General features: G+C 43.7%; 1 protein-coding gene across 1 annotated transcript in view; it reads left to right on the forward strand.

Moving 5' to 3' along the window:
- ADGRB1 (adhesion G protein-coupled receptor B1) overlaps positions 1-23,080 on the forward strand; it is a 295,541-nt gene that overhangs the window by 235,370 nt on the left and 37,091 nt on the right. The window contains exons 19-21 of the mRNA XM_071736934.1: positions 5,721-5,824; positions 14,291-14,393; positions 19,748-19,898. Coding sequence (XP_071593035.1) covers positions 5,721-5,824; positions 14,291-14,393; positions 19,748-19,898 — 358 coding nt within the window. The remainder of the gene's footprint in view (positions 1-5,720; positions 5,825-14,290; positions 14,394-19,747; positions 19,899-23,080) is intronic.

Consider the following 23,080-nt stretch of genomic DNA (forward strand, 5'->3'; position numbering starts at 1 on the left):
GGTCATTCAACCCCCCTCTGCTGTCTTACAGCATTGACATAAACCCCTTGGTTGACTCTTGTGTGCACTGCTAAAAACATTTTTCTCCAGGGATTTTAACAGCCAGCCTTCTGCTTTGTCAAGAGTTGTCCAACCAGCAACAAAATCAATAGAATGTGCCTTGAAAAAAAAAATCTCAAGAATCATGAAAATCCTTTAGGTCATTGGCTCAGCAAAATGATTCCTGAGCAATTCTGGGAATAAATCAAACCTGGGGACCAGTTCTTTGTCTTTGTTTTGACTTCATGACCCATGAGGGGAGAGGGAGCTGGATTTGTTTGGTCTTCCAAAGGCAAATGGGAGGGGCAATTTAATTACAACCTGCAGGCATCTGAGGGGCAATAAGAAAAAGTAGAAAAAAAACAAACCCTCTTCTCACTTGTGCCTGATGATTTAACAAAGGAAAAAGCCACAAGGTGTAGCTCAAGAGGTTCATGTAAGATTTTATGAAAAACCCTGTCACTGGAAGAGTGGTGTGGCTCTGGAAATGTCACCAAAGGGACAGAATTTCCAAGGCTCACCTAGAGAAACCACAGCCAGCCTCACCTGATGTTACTGAGAGTCTCACTCCAAGCATTAAATTGGATTGGAAAGCTCTGGCTGCCCCTTGGAACCAGCACTTTTGTAATTTTCTGACTTAATGAGTCCTTAATTTCAAAGGTGCAGGAAGTCAAGCTCAAAGCAACCATTCTGAATAGCAACCACATCTCTAAAACCAAAAGCCCAGCACCCCAAATTGTAAACTCCCATGTCTATATTTAATTTGGGAGCAAAAGAAATGCTTTAATTTTGGACTTTATTACTATGATGTTGGACCCATAAAGACTTTGCTCAGCCTTTCTCAGTACCAAGGATGGAAAAAGTGGAAAGAACAGCTTGCTTGTAAGGTCTCAGGCAAACTGCATGGCATTAAGAAATACCATTTTTGACTTTGTTCTAATTGGAGCCTGTTTGACCCTGGAGCCAGAGCAAGATAATGGAACAAGAGCAACTCAAATCAAGTCACTTTTCACGGTGTGCTGCAGAAAGTAAGAGAAGGAAAGAGGAAAATGTAGAGAATGTAAAGTGGGGAGAGCCAGAGATGCATTAAGAGCAAGAAGAAAAGGCAGAATATGTCATGGAAAATGGCCAAAGGAAGGGGGGAAAGGAGACAAAGGAGAGGAAAAAAAAAACAATTAGGGAGAAAGGAAGAGGAGGAAATAGAAAAGAAGGAAGCAAAGTGAAATTAGAAAGAATAGGAGGAGTGTCCTTCTGCCCTACTAGGCAGAGCAATGAGGTGGTAGGACAGCACACAGCCCCAGGCAACAGCACTCATTATTTCCATCCTAGCTGATGTCATTGATTGCTTCTCTCCTCCCTTGTCATGCTTGGTGACAGAACTTGCAATTCCTTACGACCTGCTTGGCCCAGGCCAAGGTGGTTTGGTTTTTTTTTTTCCATCTCCAACCAGTCTGTGTTTCAGGGTGCTTCTGGGTGGCCCCCATTGGCAGACATGGGGAGGACGTGAGGGGCAGACTGGATGGGACCCTCTCCGGTCCAAGCAGGTGGAGCCCCTGCTCCTGGAATCTTTGGAGACAGTTTCCTCCTCATCTGTGGTTCTTGGAAACCCACAGACCTGCTTTCTGTCTTACCTTGCTGTTTTTCTCTTGATATCACTATTTCTTTTCACACAAACTTTGCTTTCCCCCCCCTGTTTTCCTCCATGGAAATTTCCCTTGCAAAGCTCAGATCCTACAGTATCCGACCACCTTCTGTCAGGGAGTCTAATTAGTCAGAAAAAAATAAAACAAATGATGCTTCCTTTGCCAGAGGGAAGAAGTGGGGGAGGAGGAAAGGAAGATGGGGAGTGCAAAGAAACCTTAATAACAAAGAAAGAAAACAGAATCCTAAGATACATGGGATGAAGCATTTAGGACTCATTATTTTCAGGGGAGTGAGATCCTGCTATTCTGGCAGCCAGTGGGTTTTGCAGTTTTCCACCATCATGAGGCCAACAGAAATCCCATCAGGGCTGGACCATCCATCCCTCCTCTGTAGGGAGAAGATATGAGCTCCTCTCTTTCTATGATAAGAGCTCTCTTCTCTCTTCTCTTCTCTTCTTCTCTCTTCTCTTCTCTTCTCTTCTCTTCTCTTCTCTTCTCTTCTCTTCTCTTCTCTTCTCTTCTCTTCTCTTCTCTTCTCTTCTCTTCTCTTCTCTTCTCTTCTCTTCTCTTCTCTTCTCTTCTCTTCTCTTCTCTTCTCTTCCCTTCCCTTCCCTTCCCTTCCCTTCCCTTCCCTTCCCTTCCCTTCCCTTCCCTTCTCTCCTCTCCTCTCCTCTCCTCTCCTCTCCTCTCCTCTCCTCTCCTCTCCTCTCCTCTCCTCTCCTCTCCTCTCCTCTCCTCTCCTCTCCTCTCCTCTCCTCTCCTCTCCTCTCCTCTCCTCTCCTTTCCCTCTGTGGGAGCTCTTTCTCCCGTAGCATCTCTTCAGCCCCAGTCCTGGTGGACAGGGGTTTTTTGTGAAAGTGTGACTGAAGGATAAAGAAGGAGGTGAAAGTCATGGTAATTTTTTTTTTTTAATTATTTTTTTTTTTTTTGTGTGTAAAGGGCTGCAGATAGACACCAGCTCTTACCCACACGTGTGACTTCCACTTGGCCAGTCATCATTTGGGTGATGCTTTGCCAATAAGCAAACATCTGACCTAGGGATGGTCCAGGGATGTTCAACCTCCCATTTAACTGATGGGGGAGTCAGGAGAGAAGAAGGTGAAAGAACCTGGGGTTGTCAGGGGTGGGGAGATGTCAGAGAGGATGTGGAAAGGAGGGATGTTAGCATTACTGTGTTGGAGATCTAGGGATGTAGTCTGCTCAGCTCTTAAAATCCAAATTCCATTTCTTCAGTGGCTTTCAAACAGCTTAGGAGTGAGTTGTCTGCCTGGCTTTTTTTTGCTTTAATGGAGCTCCTCCCCCACTTCTATCCAGTTACCCATGAAAAGTCAGGGAAATGAGACCTACTTAAATCAAATGTCACAATCTATGCTCATCCCAGGCCACCATTTGTGTGCTGTGAACTCACAGTGCCCTAAGGGGGAAAAGAGAGAGAAAAAAAGGGTTAGGAGTGAGGTTGGAGTGAGCAAGAACGAATAATCCATGTCTTAGTAGCTTGTGTTTTGTAGGACATTCATCACAACCAAGCATCTCTGGGGTGGGACAAGCCTGTTGCCCATCTGGGTTATGCAGGAGGAGAAACAAAGGTGACAAAAGCACCAAAAGGCACCAAAATCCAAAAGCTGTGGGTTCATATTGTAGACTTCATTGTAGACTTCTTCTCTCTCCTATCCCAGTGCTTGACTAAAATCAGAGGCTTTTGCTCCCAGAAGAAAGTCCCTTCCATTTCTAAGAAGCAAGTTACAATATTTAAAGCACTGATGGTGCCTGGAATATGTCCAATTTCAATTTTGTTTGATGGAAGATGATTCCAAATGTTGATGTTTTAATTGAAATTTCTTTCTGCTTACCTAGCTCCCCAAAAAATCTCTCCACAAATATTTGTCAAGACTAAATTCTCAGTGTGGGAATACAGTCATCTGAGTTGATGTTCAAAATCACAGTGCTCCAATTCTCTGTAGAAGTTTAGAGGGAGAATCCACACGTGAGCTGGAATATTTGACAAGAGCACTTTGGGAAATTTTAGGTGGAGGAACATGCTGGAAGGGTTGGTGAGGATCAACACCCTGTTATTCTTGCTGTTTCTGCCCAATTGCTACTAAGGTATTGCTGGAAATTCAGTTCCATAATTTAAGCAAGTTGAATGGGCATCCAAACTTTTTGCAGAAATCTGTGGTGTGATTTTGTAGACTCCTCCTCTTTCACAGAAGAAACTCCAGGAATCTGTCCCAGGTCTGCTGGAGTAGTGATGTGTCAGTGGAGGGATGGGACATCACATTACTGGGACATTCCAGAGAGGTAGCACCAGACTGCAGTGTAGTTTGATTTGTGATCTGTAACTGGTCTGCATCCTGTAAGGAATCCTCCATCAATCCATGCTCCTTTTGGTATTAATGCAAATATATTTGGGCATTCAAGACATTAAATGTGTCACTAAGTTTGTCTCATATCCCTTAAGCTTTCCCAATAGCTCCTGAGGGGTGCACTGCTGCAGTATGGTGAAAATTCTCTTCTTTTTTTAATTCCTCCCAGTGAGATTCAAGATGTGAGAGGTGCCCTTGCTCAAAATGAGCCATTGAAGGAGGATCTTCCAAAACCCTTCAGACTTCAGGGACAATTCAGCTGGGATCCCTGTGTATTGGGGCTGTTTGCCTCTTCTTTCTGGTGGGCTCTGGGGACTAAACTTGTACAGACTCTGGGCCTGGAGTCAGTGGCCACAGATTTGTTCTGTCCATGTGTTGAGCTCTCCAGACTCCACATAAGCACAGCACTGAGCCTCACCTACTATATTTTGATTTGCAGAAGGCTCAGTAGCCTGGAACAGAGCTGCAGTAGCCTCAGCTTCGTGGCATCCTGCTGATCAGAGTTTCAGGCTGAGCAGCCTCGTGCCTGCCAACAAAACAGTGTAGGGAGGCCCTTAGAGGACTGCCTGGTCCATACCCAAATTCCTGGCTAATTGCATTTTTTCTTTCCCTGTGCTAAAACCCTTGCTATGTCAGAAACCATCTCATCTCCATGGCTGTAGTGAGAGGTGTTGGCATTGCACCAGCCTAGTGACAACCTTGCCTGTGCTCCCATACCTCAGCAGGCTGCTTAATCACTCTTAATAGAGGGTTCTCAGGTGTCTGCTGCATGGTGGGGCTCCACTGATGTGGAAATGAGAAACATGATGGGGAAAAAAAAAAAGCAAAAAAACCTGCAGCAGAGAAAACCAAATGGGATCTTGGATCCTCACTCTAAGCTGAGAAGAGGGGGATTTTTGTGATAAGGGTCTGGCAGATGTTGGGTAGAGAACTAGATTAGGAGAGAGGTTATAGCATGTGTGTGTGCTCTGGACATCCCAAGAGCTAATGATCCACAGATTCTTTAATGTTCAGACAGGAAAGGAGAAACATTCCACACCAACATTTCCAGTGAGGAGCCCTGCATAGGAAGAAATGCCTTGTAGTAGTGTAAGAGTAGTGAAGTGATGGATGCTATGACTGGATGTTGGGTCACTGGAGAGGACATACATCTTTTTTTGGTTTTGTTTTGTTTTTTTTTTTTGCTTTGCTTGCTTCCACTTCCTCCTTTTCTAGATGGATGTTTGTAGTTGTTGGAAGATTTTCACCTACTTTTCATCCCCCAGCCTTCATCAGCACCATTCCCAGAAGAGCTCATTTGTAATCATTCTAGTGTAGGCACCACCTTCTGCTATTGCCTCATTAATTATCTTCAAAGTCTCACACTGGATATGAAGGACCTGATCCTCCTCTTGCAACCCACTCCTTTTACACACCTTCCTCATCATGGGCAGCAGAGCTGTTACCCAGACTTAAGAGTGGTGTGGGTGGGAGCAGAATCAGGTTAAAAAAAATAGTCTGGGTCACCCAAAAATAGATCCTGGCTTCTCCTTTCCTCTTTATTTGTATGTTCAGTACAATGTGAGGGTCAGGTTGAGACACAGGCATTTAGGAAGAAAGTTCTGACCATGAATTTTAGCTGTTAGCATTTTACTTTTTTTTTTTTTTTTTTAATGTCTTACTTTCTCTCTTTCAGAACATGGAAAAGGTGCTGGTTCCTTCTGTCACCTTAATTGTAGGCTGTGGAGTATCTTCGCTGACACTTTTGCTGTTGATTATCATTTATGTCTCTGTTTGGAGGTATGGCTTTCATTCTCTTCTCTTCTTGGTGGGGAAAGTAACTGTCTCTTGATCTACATGGATCCTGGAATTTTTCCTCTCCCATTTTGGGTGTCTGGTGCCTGAGGAGGAATGGTTTTTATTATGAGCGGGTCCTGCAAAAAAAGTCCTCATGGTGGCTTAGTTGGAATTATTCTTTCTTTTTAGTGCCAGAGAAATTAGCAGAGTGAAATTAGTGCCATGACCCCACGTAGTTGCATTGTTCCATTTCTCAAAAGCCTTGTGCTGTTTTAGATGCCTTCCATACCCCTGGAAACCTTGTTGATGGAGAGGTGGAACCTCGTTGCCTCCTGGCAGGCAGATTTCTTCCAAACGTTCCTGGTTGGGTCTTTTATAACCTAAGAACATCCTCAACCTGCTGTGTAAACATCTGGCCTGAAGAATTGTCAGCACTTTTCAGTAAATTTAAGAGTGATAAACCACAGAGTCTAAAGAACTCCCCAACTTCTTTGTTCTGGCTTTAGCTTCAGATGCATTTGGGATTCCTCAGTCCATCCCATTGCAGAGAGCTCCTGGATGCCTGTAAGAAGGTCAGGTGCAACCATAAATTGTGTCATTTATAGTTTTGTTGTAAAGTTTTATTGAACAAATGCCTGCATTGGCCCAGGCTCCTCTTAGGTACATTTTGATGGATTGGATAAGCTGTAGGACATGAGGTGTGCAAGGAATTTTCCCCCTACAATGCATCAAAGAAAGTCTGAGTTTACTTGGTGAGACCCAAACCTTTCCTAAATGCATGGCAAACATACTGAGATCTTCAGGACTCTAAGCAAAACAAAAGAAAGAAAATCAGTACAAGGGGAATAACCATGAAATTGAAATGATCACAAAGAGTTTACTGTTTGGAACCTATTTGTGACACTTTGGGGAGAAGGGATCAGGCTGAGGCTCTTATTTTCTCAAATGATTCTTCTTGGTAGGGAGGTAAGTTCAGTTGAGAGTTGGGATGGTGATAACTTTTTTTATCATTTGAGGAATGAAACAAGAGAGTAAAAAATGAGCAAAAATACTTTTTTTTTTTTAATTATTATTTATTTTTTTGTTGTTGTTGATACTGTGACAGTGCATAGTGGCATAGTTAATTATGGCAAGTGCTCTGAGCTGAAGACTGATCATGATAACATTTATCTAGAACTCAGGTTTTTCCGTGCCTGGGGTATCATTGGATGTGCTCAAGTCCTTGTCCTCTCCTGCTTTTCCTCAGGCTGGGCAGCACTGGGCAGCGCTGGTAGGTGACTTACTGGTGTCACTGGTGTCAGGATCAAGTGGAAAGTTAGGATAGAAGGGTAAAGAGCAAGTGTTCGAGCCTTACCCTCTCTTTCCTATCAGAAGCAAGTTCAGGATCTGAAACCCAAGTTTAGACATGAGGTTGAATGGGTTTGGAGCATGCCAGAGTCATTTGGAATAACATGATGTATTTCTTTCCAGGACTGTGCCCCTCAATATTTACTGTTATTGAGGACAGTAAAGTTAATTGCCTGATTAAAATATGTTCTTTTTAATTTCTCATTCCAGCTTTTGCATTATGCCCATGCCCCAAAATTACCAGCATGAATGGGGGGACATGTTTACGGGAGGCTTGAATGGGCATTTCTGAGCTAGCCAAGGATGGACATGCATTTCCAAGTGATCCTGAGACCAGCTATTGATTAAAGGGCTCTATCCTCAGTCTCTTTGTGTAAATATCTGTAAAGCATGGTCAAGTGATCTCTAGAATTTCTCTTTGGTGCACTGAGTTTGTTGCATTTCTTCTCTGTAGCTGTTTCCATGTTTTTCTAAACTTCGCAGCATTCCTGTGGCTGAGCCCTGAGCACTTTGTGTGTCCTTTTTTTTTTTTTTATTTTAGGCATAGCTGCTGGACATTAATGTGCTGTCCTATTAATGGTCTCAGGAACATCATATTCAAGTCAACATTACCTCCTGGCTCCCACTTTGCTCTGCCCTAGATGTTATATAGTCTGATAGAAAACAGCTGGAGGAATGCTCAGAAGCAGGATCAGCAGTGTTACTCCAGTTGTTGCTAAAATACAGGATTTATATCAAAGTGGTTCTTGGATCCCTGGCAGCCTGGGCTTCTGTGGAGAACACTCACCAGAGCTCAGCTGTTTCAGGGAGCTTTGGCCAGGAGATTTCCCATTCAGACCTCTGGAAAAAGGCCTCTGGAGCATGCACACACAGGCTCAGCTTGGGTATGAAACCCTCCTGATGAACAGGCTCACTGAGGACAAGCTGGAAAGGTGCCCAGAATTTGGCCCAGCTTAGGGTTTGTTTATACACGGGAAGCAGAAAGAAAGGGTGGGAGAGAAATAGGGGAAAGCCCACAAAAAGGGCAGAGTAAAAGGGAGGTGAACCCCGCTTTGGGATGTGGATCAGAGAGGAAACAAGTTTGCCCTCCACTTCCCATTCGAAACCCTCAAATAAATGGTTGCTTCTTAGTGGCATCAGGGTGAGTGGCATGAGCTTTTTGATGCAAGTGATCACTTCAGACACAGCCAACTTGGCACAGCCTTGTTGAAAACTGGACCTTGTCTCTGTTTGATGGCTGTTGGTGGCCTGGTGGTGGACTCACTCCAATTCCCAGTAGACAGATGGCTGCAAAAACTCTGCTGCAGATGGTGCAGCCCTGGCCTTATTAGCAGCCTCGACAGAGAGGTCAGTGACACATTTGGCCATGGATGTGCTGTGACCTTGTTACATCTCAGGGGTGGCTGTCCTAGGGCACAGCTGGAGACACAAAGTGTGTGTGGGCCACTTGCTCCACCACCCATGTGGAAAAAGAGGGGGGAATGGAAAGGAAAATCTTTTTTTGCCTCCTGCAAACTGACGTGAAAATTTAAAAAAAAAAAAAAATGGAGAGAAAAGGAATTATTCGAGGGTCAGGACAGGTGAAATGGCTTAGCAGTGTGTTTCAGCTTTGGTTTGTGTCACTCCTTTTGAGCAGCAACTTGACACGGTGGCATTTCAGGAGAGCCTCTGTGTGTTTTCCACCCCTGAACTCATTGTGGTTCAACAGCCTCTGGAGTCAATAACCTTTCCATAGCCTGGAGATCGATGCTTTCTATTGAACAGATCTTCCACCAGCCCATCAGCATGTGGGGCAGGGCAGAGCTTTTTAGCTGGCAGTGGCTGGCTGGATGCTGGGTGGCAGAAAAATATCAGTGTGAACTGCTCTCCCTCCCTACCCAGCAAAGCCTGCTGATCGATTTAGTTGTTGTCAACGAGATCTCAAGGGGCTTTTAACACCTGCTTTACACCCAGGAGCTCTTGGTGAGGCACTCAGTGGCCCAAGTAGGAGGTAGCAGGGAAGAGTAAGTGGCTGAGTGGAGAAGGATGTGTGTAAAAACTGTGAGGAAGCAAAAGTGATTCAGCATTGGAGGAGAAGGAGGGAGTGCAGTGGGGGCAGAGAGACAGACTAAGGGTTTTCCCATCTTCTCCATATGTCTTGGTTTGCAAAGGGTTCCCTACACCCTGCAGGACCCAGGCCAGAACAGAAGTTCCCTAAATTTGCAGTGAGAGTTTTTTCCTGCTTTGGTGGCTTTGTAAAGGATACTTTGATAAGTAGACAGAGTCCAGGTATCAACAAGGGCCATGAGACAGAGCCCTGGAGTAGCTCTGCCTTTGCTGGAGGTCTCTCCCATGACATTACCCACCATGGCCTGGGTTTTTTCCCTCTCTTCTATGAATTCCTGACTTCCTTGCTCAGAGGGTCTAGATAGATGCACTGGTTACTTTCTGTGGGGCATCCTGTTCTGGAGAAGAAGAAATAGAAGGAAAAAAGCAAGCAAGGCAGGAGACCATCTTAGCATAACAGGGAATTTGGAATTGAGCTGAAGAATAATAAAAAAGTGTTTGGTAACCAGGTCAGGTTATCAAGGAAGTCTAGAGAAGGATTGCATAGGAATCACAGAATGCATTGGGTTGGAAGAGACCTCTTAAAGGTCATCTAGTCCAACCCCAATGCAGAATTATAATTAATGAAGAATTATATTAGGAAGGTCAGACTTCTACTGGATGTGAGACTGTGAATGGCATCAAAAAAGGTTCCTGTAGGTACCCAGGAAAATGTTGGCCCAGTGTTGAACGGGGCAAGTAGCCTGAGGGAGAAGGAAAGAGAAAAGGTGAAGTTACCCAGTGCCTGCCTTGTCTTGTTCTACTGTCAAAGTTTGCTTTCAGGCACCCAAGTTCCTGTTCCCAGAGGCAGCATCTGGGGAAGAGCATCCTTGCCCACCCCCAAGGAAGAGGGAGCTGGACATGTGCATGTCCATGGCACTGAATGGGACTGCATCCAAGGTGTTGAGGGAGGTAGATGATAATAAAGCAGAACCATTTTCTATCTTCTGGGGAGGTTCCTGATGCCTGGAAGAAGGCAAATGGAACACCCACTTTTAAAAAGGGCAAGGAGGAGTGTCCAGAGAACTACTGACTGCTCAGCCTACTCACAGACCTTGGGGAAATTAAGGAGAGAGCAGATATAAAGGTTATCTCCAGGCAAAACTGTAGACAAAGAAGCAATTGGGAATAGACAGCAACAGAGTTATTGAGGGCAGATTGTGCCTCACTGACCTGTTTGCCTTTTGAGATGGAATGGTTAGTTAGATGATCAATAGAGAGAAGTGGTGCAGCCTCCCATAGCATCTTTGTAGCCAGACCAGGGAACTGTGGACTGTATTGGTGACTTCTAAGGTAGTTTAATAATTGGACAGAGTTTGTGCATGCTTAAAAAGTGAGGGGCAAAGGTCTGAAGCCCAGCCAGCAGCTGGTTACTACTTGCATCTCTCAGGGGTTGATAGGAGGGCCAATATTTTTCATGTCTTCTTTTACAACCTGGATGATGGGGCAGAATGCCCCTTCAGGAGGTTTTTGGCCTAAATCGGGGGCAGTGATGGATACAGCAGCTCTGTTCTTCAGAGGGACCTCAGCAAACTGGAGACAGAGGGTGGAGGAATCATAGAATCATAGAATTGGCTGGGTTGGAAGGGACCTCAGAGCTCATCAAGTCCAACCCTTGATCCACTCCCGCTGCAGTTCCCAGCCCATGGCACTGAGTGCCACATCCAGGCTCTTTTTAAATGTCTGCAGGGACGGAGAACCCACCACCTCACTGGGCAGCCCATTCCATTGCCTGATCACCCTCTCCGTAAAGAAATTCTTTCTAATATCTAACCTAAACTTCCCCTGGAACAACTTGAGACCTCTTGTGTCCTCTTGTCTTGTTGAAAGTCGTCTGGGAAAAGAGCCCAACTCCCCCCTGGCTCCAACCTCCTTTCAGGGAGTTGGAGAGAGTGATGAGGTCTCCCCTGAGCCTCCTCTTCTCCAGGCTGAACACCCCCAGCTCCCTCAGCCCTTCCTCACAGGACTTGTGCTGGATCCCTTCCCAGCCTCCTTGCTCTTCTCTGGACCTGCTCCAGCACCTCAATCTCCTTCCTGAGCTGAGGGGCCCAGAACTGGACACAGGACTCAAGCTGTGGCCTCCCCAGGGCTGAGTACAGGGGCAGAATCCCTTCCCTGGACCTGCTGGCCACGCTGTTCCTGATCCAGGCCAGGATGCCATTGGCCTTCTTGGCCACCTGGGCACACTGCTGGCTCATGGTCAGCTTCCTGTCAATCCAGACTCCCAGGTCCCTTTCTGCCTGGCTGCTCTCCAACCACTCTGTCCCCAGCCTGTAGCACTGCATGGGGTTGTTGTGGCCAAAGTGCAGGACCCAGCATGGTACAACAAAGACAAATGCACAGTCCTGCACCTGAGGCAGAATAACCCCATGTGGAGCAGAATGGGCTGGGGACTCCCTGGCTTGGTAAAACCTCTCTGGGGAAGGTTCTACAAGCAATGATTTGGACATGAATCAGCAGCTCACCCACACAGTACTGAACAACCTAATACTGGGCTATAAAGGCAGGAATATAGTCAGCAGGTCAAGGGAATTTATTTCCCTCTGCTTGACTTTTCTGAGGTCACACCTGGAAAAATGTGCCCAATACTGGACTCCCCCAATACAAGAGATGTTGGCATAGTAAAGCATGTCAAGTGAATTCCTAGGGAGCTGGAGAACATGATGTAAAAGGAGACAAAAAGGTTGGTTAGTTTGCAGAAGAGGGGTTTATTAAGGAGGTATCACAGAGAACTCAAACTTCAGAGGTTTATAAGGAAAGGCACCAGCTGCAGCAGGAAAAAAAAAAAAACAAAAAACAGTGGGACATAAGGACAATCCTTCACCATGAGAGCTGTGAAGCACTGTAACAAGTCATCCAAGGGAGGTGGTGGATTTTCCTTTCTTAGTGATTTTCAAAACTTGATTGGACAGGCCCCTGAGAATCCTGATCTGCCTTTGAAATTATCCTGCTTTAGGCCAGAGGATTGGAGTTGGAAGTCAAGAGGGTTTTCCCCTCAGTTATTCTGATCCTGTGGTTCTACATGTTACCAACCCAAGTTGTATTCTTTGGAGGTTCAGGGATCTGAGGAAGAGGAAGGGAAGGGAAGGGAAGGGAAGGGAAGGGAAGGGAAGGGAAGGGAAGGGAAGGGAAGGGAAGGGAAGGGAAAGGAAGAGGAAAGGAAGAGGAAGGGAAGCATGGAGAAAGGAAAGGCTTGTTTAAGGGGGAAAAAGTCTGAAGACAGCTGCATTATCTTCACTTAGATTCACATACAGACTATATTTATGGTCAATGAGTTTCTTACCTTTTTAGAAGTTTGTGCTTATGCCAGTTGGATCACTGTGTTTGTCACATCCCATTCCATTCCCACCAGAACAGAGTCCAAATCTCCCCTTCCATCTCCTAGGAGCTACTGACTAGAACCTTTATGTTTTGCCTGGTATAATTTTGGATAGATTTGTACCCTCCAGCCACAAATGGAATAGGGTCCAGGTGATCCACAGCTTTGTATTGAGAAATGGGGACATTTAGGATTGGATTAGCCATGATAGAAAATGCTCATTTTGCTAGAAACCCAGTTTCTAGCTGAGGTGGAAGCCTGGATTTTGTAGTTTGTTGGGTGGGTTTCAGAGAAAACTACCCAAAAAGATTTCTACTACCCAAAAAATATTTCCAACAGACTCAGTATAAGTTCAGGCTATTTTTCTTCAGTGACATTTTTGTATCCAGGAAAGCATATCCTCAATACTCACACTTGTCTGAAGGTAAAACTCAGAGGGAAGCTAAAATCAAAGTTTTCCAGCCTTCATTTGGTCTAAAGCACATATTTGCCCTTGGCAGAAGACACACATACAGTTAACTTGTGCCCCCCTAGTCAGAAACTCAAACCTCTGCAGCCAAAACATGACCACCTCACTCTTGCTAAAATTAGTTAATGAAATTAAATTCCCAATAGAAATAGTTGATGGGCTGGAATACAGGAAATAATTCTGCACTTGCCTCCAGGGATGAGCTGGTTGATTAATAGATCTGTTTCTACTTTCTGTAAGCATCACCATCCACTTTGCACTCATCTGGCATTCAGGCAGGGCTCGTGCCAAATCACTGGGGTTATTCACACGGATGAGTGTTGGAGTGGTCAGGTCTGGAGTCAATCCTTGAAGATTTGCTCTTTTGCAATTCCCTTTTAATTTTATTAAGTCCATAAAAGTGCCTTCAAAGACATTTTCCTCTGTAGCCAGTGGTTTGAATTAATTGTCGTGCACAAACCTCAGCAGCAAGCTGGGGCTGTGCTGCACCTTGCAAATCACAAATGACTAATAGCTTGCTCCTGCAAGGTGCTGAAGGCAACAACTTCCTGACTTGGATCCCAAATGTCCCACAACCACAGCTGCAGTTATGTCTTTGGCCTAGTTTTGAGAAATGTTAAACCTCTCCAACTGGGGGAGGGGAAAAAACTAACAAAAAAAAAAACCCGAAACCAAACCAAAAAAAAAAAACAAAAAAAAACAAAAGAAAACCCACCAAAGAACCACAAATACTTCTTAATTCAGGACTGGCTGTTAGGTTAAACAAAGGGGAATGCTGAATCACAAACAGGTATTAGTGAAGGTGCATGTGTTTGTAATCTGCTTTCATTGCCAGCATGCCTGTGGCTCTTTTTTTTTTTTTTGGGAATCTTTCCATGTGTTGCCTGTATGTTTTTTTTTAAGCTCCTTTTCAAGTCCCGTTTCAAGTAAGCAGAGCTGAAGACGACTTGCAGCACTCAGTCCTGTTTTAGGAGGAGCTCAGACTAGGAACCTGGCTGGCTCCTTATTTCTTGGCTCATAATTCCAGCATTTCTGGGGATGGTGGGAGATGTGGGGGCTGAGCACTACAGCCAAGCTCTCCCCTTCCCTTTGCCCCTTGGTTTTGTCTGTAGGAAATGGGCAATCTCTTACCATGGCTTTCTATAGAGCCTGGCCCAGTGTAACCTGCACTTGATTGATGCTTTTGGAGGGGTAGCATAATAAAAGTTGTAACAGGATGGGTTTCCCTTCCCCTCTTTTCTTGCTGCAGGTACATTCGCTCCGAGCGCTCCGTCATTCTTATCAACTTCTGCCTCTCCATCATCTCCTCCAATGCTCTCATCCTGATCGGACAAACCCAGACAAGGAATAAGGTAGGGGATGAGTCCAGCTGCTTTGTTTATCTGTTTGTTTTTTCCCCTGGATTTAGCACTGAAACAATCCATGCAGGCAGCACTTCTTCATTTTTCCCCCGTCTGTTAATTAGCAACATGTCAGAGACACCACTAAATGGCAGATTTCAATTTTCTCTCCTGCTCTCTCTTTGATAATTTGTCAGCATCCTCAGGGCTTTGATTAAAACCAATGTGATATTTTTGAGTATCTGCCTAGAGTAGCTGGCACACAGTGCAGTGAAGAAACATGGTTATTTGCAAGGCTTTAAGCATTTTATTTTCTGAAGATTGCAAAGAAAGACAGATTGAGAAGAAGCTTTTAAAAATGTGTATATATCTATATATCCAACATCTCAGCTTCACATTTATTACTCCAGCAATTTTTACACTCAGAGCTTAAACCACTTGGCAGATGTTAACAAATGCAGCCACAAAAAAATACCTTTTTTTTTTGGGGTGTAGGAAGCATTGCCAGGCATGCTGTGCACACAACAGAGCTGGGAGCCATGAGGGACTCACTGCAGATCACAGTTTGACTCAAGCAGAAAGGAAAAAACATAACATGGATATTGAAGTCACATTCACTGGCTGCACATATGTGCATTCCCACTTGGCAGACCCAACTGGAGAGGTGCATGTTGCCTACATGACTTTTCTCCAGTTTCCACACTGGTGTCTGCCACAAGAAATCACTGCTTATCATTACTATTTTCCTCTTGTACACTTTCCCATGTTCCCAAGAGCTCCAACCATCCCAACTCTGCTAAGCAAAAAAAAAGTGAGGCAAGAAATGCCCTTCACTCCTCCTGCTGCCAAAGTCGTAACCAGAAGTCAAAAATTTAGTTTTTAATTAACAGTAACCAGTGACCAGCCAGGATTTGTTGTTTTTTTTTAGCATCTATTTTGACAGCTGGAAAGGTGCATGTTGCCTACACGACTTCTTTCCAGCTAAAGAACTGTTTCCACACTGGTGTCTGCCACAAGAAATCACTGCTTATCATTACTATTTTCCTCTTGTACACTTTCCCATGTCCCCAAGAGCTCCAACCATCCCAACTCTGCTAAGCAAAACAGTGAGGCAAGAAATGCCCTTCACTCCTCCTGCTGCCAAAGTCATAATCAGAAGTCAAAAATTTAGTTTTTAATTAACAGTAACCAGAGTCCAGCCAGGGTTTTTTTTTTTAGCATCTCTTTTGACAGCCAGGGCTTGCTGTCACTTTTGGAAGCACTTCTGCAGAGGAGGCCCAGTGGTTAATGAATCACAGAGGCTCTTTTTGATGGAGGGCTCTTGGGGTCAGGTTATGTTTTAGGGAAATCTTTGCAGCTGCTTGAGTTCGATGTGTGGAGAGAAGTGTGGAGAGGTGCAGCCAACCAGCTCTGCCCTTCAGAAATTACCTTGGCAAAGCAGAACTTTCTTTCATTGCCAATACTATGGCAAATGTGGCCACCTCTCAGGGTAAGAGGTGTAGAAGGGGTGAGCTAAGTTTTACTTGGGTGTGCTGTCTGCAACCCCCTAGAAAGAAGGATGCTCAGCATGGGAAACCATGCCTGGCTCCTTCTTTTCTTACTTTTTTCCACCCCAGGACAGGAGATTGTTGTCTTCACCCTCTCCCACTTTCTTCGTTTGAGCTGAGGTTTTCCCGTGTGCTTTTTCTCACATTCCTCAGGGTGTTCAGTGCCAGAGCTGTTGGATGAGGCAGATTTGCTCTTTGCCCATACATATGTATGAAACACCATAAATAGAAAGGTTATTCTTGGATTTCCACTCAGCCCTCTAGTAAACAGTCTCTGGAAGGGAAGAGAGAAGGAGAACTCTACAGAGAAAAGCCAAAGGAGTGTGAATTAGAAATTGATCCCCATTCAGTTATTGATAACAGAGCATCTTGAAATGTTGGTGATTGATTTCTAATTGCACTTAACTCTGGGAGAATATTAGTTTCCCTGGAAAGGCTCAATTCTCCCTTGATTTTCATCCCTGTAACCTCCAAGGCAAAACTCCACGCCTGGATTTGCTGAGCTTTTTAAAGATGAAAGGCCTGGGAAAAGGCTAAAAAATTACTGTCAGCAATAACATGATACAAAAGAGATGAATGCTGCATGGACTGCCCATATCTCAAAGGCATGGTTATGTGCTGAAAGGAAAAAGATTTCTCCTTTTAAAGGAAAACAAGGGCTAATGGCCCTGATGGACTGATGAGCTCTGCTAGATCTTTCTGCAGCAGCCTGGGACATCGTGTCCCTGTGCTTAGACCTTCATGGGGATTTGTTTTGTTTTTTTTCCTTACAATGAAGGAAAAACCTGCAGCAAAGGTAGAAGAAGCCATCAACTGGCCAAATGAACAGTTTCAGTTGAGGCAATGGGTTTATATTTGTCAAGTTGAGATCTGGGTATTTCTGTTGTGTTCCCCTTCCCTCTTTTCCCTCCCTTTTGATCAAAACTACCTGATTAGAGGAAAAAAATACCCTGAAAATTTATCTCTCTGGTGGAGAATTGGAAAGCAAAGTTTTTCTCTCCCCTTTACAAACGGGGCAGGATCATGTTGGTGCATAACAAAACCAAAGTGTAAAATGAACAGAATCATATCTGATGTTATCAAAAAAATCATAAAGTTCTAAGGTAACAGTCTCTTAAAATACATTCCAGAAAGCATCCTGTGTTTATTACATTTTTTTTTTATTTTATTTTTTTATTTTATTTATACAGGTCTGTAAGCTGATGAATAGCAACCACCTTTTTAAGATTCTTTTAAAATATGAAAATCACTCGAAATTATCATATGGAGCTGTTATTTGTACTAAACTCTCATCCAGAGTCCTTTTACAGATGGAGTATCAAGGGTTTTGGTGTCAAATACAAATCTGGAACAAAAAGACCATTTCTATCTCAAAGAACACACAGTCTTACTTTTATTCACCACCTCTGTTAAAGTCAGTTTGTGACAGTGTATGAATGGAGGGCAACCTGATAAAATGATGACAAAAGACACTCTGTGCATAAAATCTCTGAGTAAAAAGGTGCTGGTGGATGAAAAAAAGAGGAAATTTTATTGTCAATAAACCCATAGTCCATGTTTCTTGATATAATTCAAAGCAGAGAATGTATTCTTTATAAACCTGCCCTGAATGCCTTAGGTCTTTTTCTTTTTCTTTTTCTTCTTCCTCTTCTTTTTCTTTTTCTTCTTCTTTTTCTCTTTTTTTTTTTTTTTTTATTTTCTTTTTCTCTTTCTTTTTCTTTTTCTTTCTCCTTTTACTTTTCTTTTTCCTTTTCTTTTTCTTTTTCTTTTTCTTTTTCTTTTTCTTTTTCTTTTTCTTTTTCTTTTTCTTTTCTTTTTCTTTTTCTTTTTCTTTTTCTTTTCTTTTTCTTTTTCTTTTTCTTTTTCTTTTTCTTTTTCTTTTTCTTTTTCTTTTTCTTTTTCTTTCTTTTTCTTTTTCTTTTTCTTTCTTTTTCCTTTTCTTTTTCTCTTTCTTTTTTTCTTTTTCTTTTTCTTTTTCTTTTTCTTTTTCTTTTTCTTTTTCTTTTTCTTTTTCTTTTTCTTTTTCTTTTTCTTTTTCTTTTTCTTTTTCTTTTTCTTTTTCTTTTTCTTTTTCTTTTTCTTCACTTTTTTTTTTCCTTTTCCTTTTCCTTTTCCTTTTCCTTTTCCTTTTCCTTTTCCTTTTCCTTTTCCTTTTCCTTTTCCTTTTCCTTTTCCTTTTCCTTTTCCTTTTCCTTTTCCTTTTCCTTTTCCTTTTCCTTTCCCTTTCCCTTTCCCTTTTCCTTTTCCTTTTCCTTTTCCTTTTCCTTTTCCTTTTCCTTTTTTTTTTCTCAATCCAGGATCCCATTTGAAATCTACTTCCTCTCCCTTCTCCTTGGGAGCCACTGGAGTTTCTGGAGTTTCTTTCCATCATTTTCTTCCTGAGCACATTGATTCAGGGTTTCCAACTTGCAGATGGTGGAAATTAAGCACAGCTCTGGCAGAGTTAAACAGAGCGGCACCAATTTGCACCAGTGAAAGATTTGGCTTTGCTGAGTTAAAAACAAAGACAAGCTTGTCAGCTTTCCAGCCCATCTCCCTGGCACTACAGGATTGTTCTTCATAATGCATTTGCTAGTACTTTCCCCAGTTTAATTTTAAATGGCTTAAACTCCCTGCATTTCCCTTGAGAGATTTCCCACTGAGTAGTAGAGCTCGCCATTATGAAATTCCTTCTAATGTTGTTTCTTTTTTCTTTTTTTTAAGCTTTCCCCCCACCCCTTCCCCTGTTTCCTGGTAGCTATACACTCTTGGACAACTCTGCAGCACTCATGTTTACCACTTCTTGGCAGCTGTGGTTTCACCCTGCTCTCCCAGCTTAACCCTTTCACTCAGGGATCCTTCCCTGGCAGGGACACCCTCTAAATTGCCTTCCTCTGATTTCATTTCTCTGGCTCAGTTGCCAGCAACATGGTGCTTTACAAACCTTTTGAACCGAGTGCACAGCTTACTAAACTCCTCTGTCCTTCCCAAAAGGATTGTGGCAATGGAGGCCACGCCTGGAGTATTGTGTCCAGTTCTGGGCCCCTCAGTTCAAGAAGGACAGAGAAGTGCTTGAAAGAGTCCAGCGCAGAGCTACTGAGATGATTAAGGGAGTGGAACATCTCCCTTATGAGGAAAGGCTGAGGGAGCTGAGTCTCTTTAGTTTGGAGAAAAGGAGACTGAGAGGTGACCTCATCAATGTTTTCAAATATGTAAGGGGTGAGTGTCAGGGAGATGGAGTTAGGCTTTTCTCAGTGGTGACCAGTGATAGGACAAGGGGTAATGGGTGTAAATTGGAGCATAGGAGGTTCAAGTTGAATATCAGAAAAAATTTTTTTACTGTAAGGGTGACGGAGCCCTGGAACAGGCTGCCCAGGGGGGTTGTGGAGTCTCCTTCACTGGAGACATTCAAAACCCACCTGGACACGTTCCTAGGTGATGTACTCTAGGGGTCCCTGCTCTGGCAGGGGGGGTTGGACTAGATGATCTTTCGAGGTCCCTTCCAACCCCTAGGATTCTATGATTCTATGATTCTATGATTTTTGAAGCCACCAGGATGGGCCAAGGACCAGAGCAAAGCTTTTAACCACGGGCTGATCTTAAAGCTCACGTTTAGAAGCTGCTGCTTTCTGAGCAGGGTCTAAATTTGAAGCAAATCCTTTGGTCAAAGCTTGTAGGGGGCGAATAACACTTCCTAAACTCTTTTTGTGTCCTCATCCCCAACGACCTTGCCTTCCAGAGTCCGGTTTGGAAGCACCTGGGAAGCAACTCCTCCTTTGCACCTTCTGCTCTCTCCACCTGCTTCTCCTCTCACGTGTCCTCCTTTCCTCCTCTTCCCAGGTGATATGCACGCTGGTGGCAGCTTTCTTGCACTTCTTCTTCCTCTCCTCTTTCTGCTGGGTGCTGACCGAGGCTTGGCAGTCCTACATGGCCGTGACGGGCCGGTTACGGAACCGCATCATCCGCAAGCGCTTCTTGTGTCTCGGATGGGGTGAGGATCCTGGGGCTGCTGGGCAAAGGGGGGGATGCAGGGCAGAGAAAAAAAGCTAGAAAAGGGACTGGTCCTCTGCAGAAGACTTGGCAGGTGGGCCTCCCAACCCTTTCAGGGATGGGGAGATGGGCTGAGATGGTGAAAAATGAGCGAGAGTCATAAATCCTTCCTGCTTGCCAAGGGTCACAGAAAATCGGTGGCCTGAAAGGGAGGAGTTTTCAAAGGGTGTTCTGGGGGTGGTTTCTACTGGGTTTGGGTCTCTTTTTTTGCTTTTTTTCTTTTTCTCTCTCACTGTCTCCTTCCATGTGCAACCCGGAGTGAAGCAAGCTCTGAAAACCTGTCTCCATGGCAGCGGGGCTTTTCGTAGGCAAATAAACTCTGAGACTGATGCAGATTCTTGCAACTAATTTTTCTCCTCCTCCCGCTTCCATATGTTTAATTTATTGGCCTTAAATGATGCATTCTGTAGTAGAAAACAAACACCAACCCATAACTCGGGCTTTCAAAGCAATAACAAACGTGCGTTTGAAAGGAGCAGCTCGACAAAAAGTTGCACAAAATCGAGCAGGAAAAAAAATAGAAGAGAAAAAAAGAAAAAGCATTGTGAATCTGAGCTGTATTAGGCTCTCGTTTTAATACTGAAGTCAAGCATTTTACCCCAGGCAAGATATTTCTGATGCTTACAAAGCACCCTGATGTGATTTATTCTGGCACATCAAGAGCTGTCCTCGTTCCAGCACCTGCATCCCTTTAAGTTTTCACTCCTAGTTTTTTGCTGATGATAGAAAATAAAAGATGTTCTCAAAACATGGGGCTTGTGTGTAGCAGGAACATGGCCACACACGTGCAAAGTGCAGGTTGCACACACCTGTGTGTGTGTTCACCTCTGTGAACACACAGGAACATCAGGGGTGTCAAATGCCATAGACCAAAAACTTTTCTAGGGAATAAAAAATGGGATTTTTCTGATTTGTAAAAGCTGGGACAGATGGGTGTGTTAGCCAAGGGAGTTTTGGATGAGCAGCATTCACATTTGTCAACGGCATAGATTTAAAGAAAAAAAAAAACCAAACAACAAACCAACCCACCCTACGTGTGTAGAAGCATAATTTGCACTTGCTAGTAAAATGTTGTTGACTCTGGGCTAGGATGCACTGGCTGATAAATGATACATAATAACTGTTTGGAATTGGTTGGGAGGAAAAAAAAAAAATCAAATAAATGAAGAACACTCTCGACTGTTAGGGCAGCAAGGGAATTTCTGATATTTAGCATCCTGCTAGACTTCAGCTCCAGAGCTGGGATTAATGGCACCTCGAAGAGGAAAGAGCCTGCAAATATGTCTTAAAGAGCATAATCTGAAATAATTAGCACAATTCACTTTGTCATGGGCTGCTTCTCCCCCTTTTCCCCCTTTGCATATTAACATTTCTCTAAGCCCTTGTTCTAGACAGCTTTGCCAAGTTCTCAGCTGCTGTCAGCTGTAGCTCATTGAAGCTGCAGTGGTTTTCATCAGCAGTCAGGTTTATTCCCTCTTGGTTTTTTTCTCCTCTTGGGCATGCAGCTTCGCCTTTACAGAAAAGAGTTTGTAGCAATTAGAATTTTTTATTATTATTACTTAGAAGAGACAAAGAAACCATTCCCTAGAAGCAATTCAGTCATCATACTTAGCCCCAGTAAAGAAAAAAATAATTTCAGCAGGATTTTTATGACCGTATCACAGCTTCCACAACTGGGTTTTTAAGGCTGCCATAGCTCAGGCTCCAAGTGGGTCTTCGGTTTTTCATAATAATTATGGCTTTTGGTAATTATTAGCAAACAGCCTTTTCTTTTGGGACACGAGGAAAACATCACCTCATTCTCCTCTGACCTGGCAGTACAAAACTCTTGGAATCAGGTTTCTAACACAACTGGGAAGGTAAAATTCACTTTCTGCAGAAAGCCCCCAAAACCTTGCCAGTGATTATGCAGCATGAGTGCCTGCCCAGGAAGCACAAAGTTTGTATTCTGTCCAAACCTCGCAGCAGACCAGTTAGGAATAACTTTCTTTCAAATTATAAAAGTAAAAATAAAAAAATAAAAAAACAACCAACCAACCAAAAAACCTTTACATTTTTGATGATTTTTTTTTTTTCTCAATCTAATCACATCTAACTGTGATTATGAGGCTCTTTGGCTTTAGTTACCACCATCAGGAAATGCTGCTTGGCCAGATCCATTTTCAGCACAAGCTGGAGCTCCTACCCAGGCTCAGTCTGACCCAGTCCCTGGAAGCTGACAAGTTCACAGCCTGAGTCTGTGTGTCTGCCTAATTATCACATCTAAGAGAAGCACTTAGCAAAAGAACAAGTTGCTATTTTTGGCAGAGCCTCAGCCAACTTTCCTCTTTCACCAGGCCTCTTGCTTTAAGCTGTACTCCTGAAAAAGTCCTTTCACATGTGGTTTCTTGGTGTGCTTGCCATGGGATGCCATACTGATGGCTTTGTAGTGAAGGTAGCACTTGGGATATATCCAGATGAAGAGGGAAGGAGGTTCAGCAAGAGGAGCAAAAGCCAATTAATAATTAAAAAAAAAAATAAAAAAACAACAACAAAAATGACATCCTTTAAACTCACTGCCTGTTTGTTTTGGACTGATCAACCATGAGCTGTACTTGGGAATCTCAGAAGGGAAGAGAAACACTTCTCTTTATGATAGCTCTCAAACACTGCATATTGCAGCCAACTTGGCCTTGTAACTCCCAGCTGGCCACAGACCCTCACTATTAATCCATCTGGTGATGATTTGTGTTGCTGAGGGGCCCCTTTGCCACCAGGTTTATTGTTTGGCTGCTGTGGCTGCAGAGCCCTTGGATCTATAGCATCTTCTGCAGCCACCTGGCCTGACCTCTCCAGTAGAAGAATTAGGGTCTTGTCAAGAAGCACTAATCCTAGCTGGCTACTGATCCTGCTAATTCCTAATGGGATTTGCCCATCTTTAGCACTGAGACAGCTTAATTCATCTTGTCACAAGGAAGACAGCTATAAAAAGCCACATGGAGACCTCTATAGCTGAAGAACCAGATGTTACTAGCCAGTATCTAGGCATTTCTTTAAGGAAAGGAAAGAGCTGGGCTGGGGTTAGTGAAGCAGAAAAGTACCCAATCTCCTCCCTGGTTCTTTGAGCAGTTTATTGTGGCAGGG

Source organism: Heliangelus exortis, chromosome 2 (genome assembly GCF_036169615.1).
Source record: "Heliangelus exortis chromosome 2, bHelExo1.hap1, whole genome shotgun sequence".
Lineage (NCBI taxonomy): Eukaryota > Metazoa > Chordata > Aves > Apodiformes > Trochilidae > Heliangelus > Heliangelus exortis.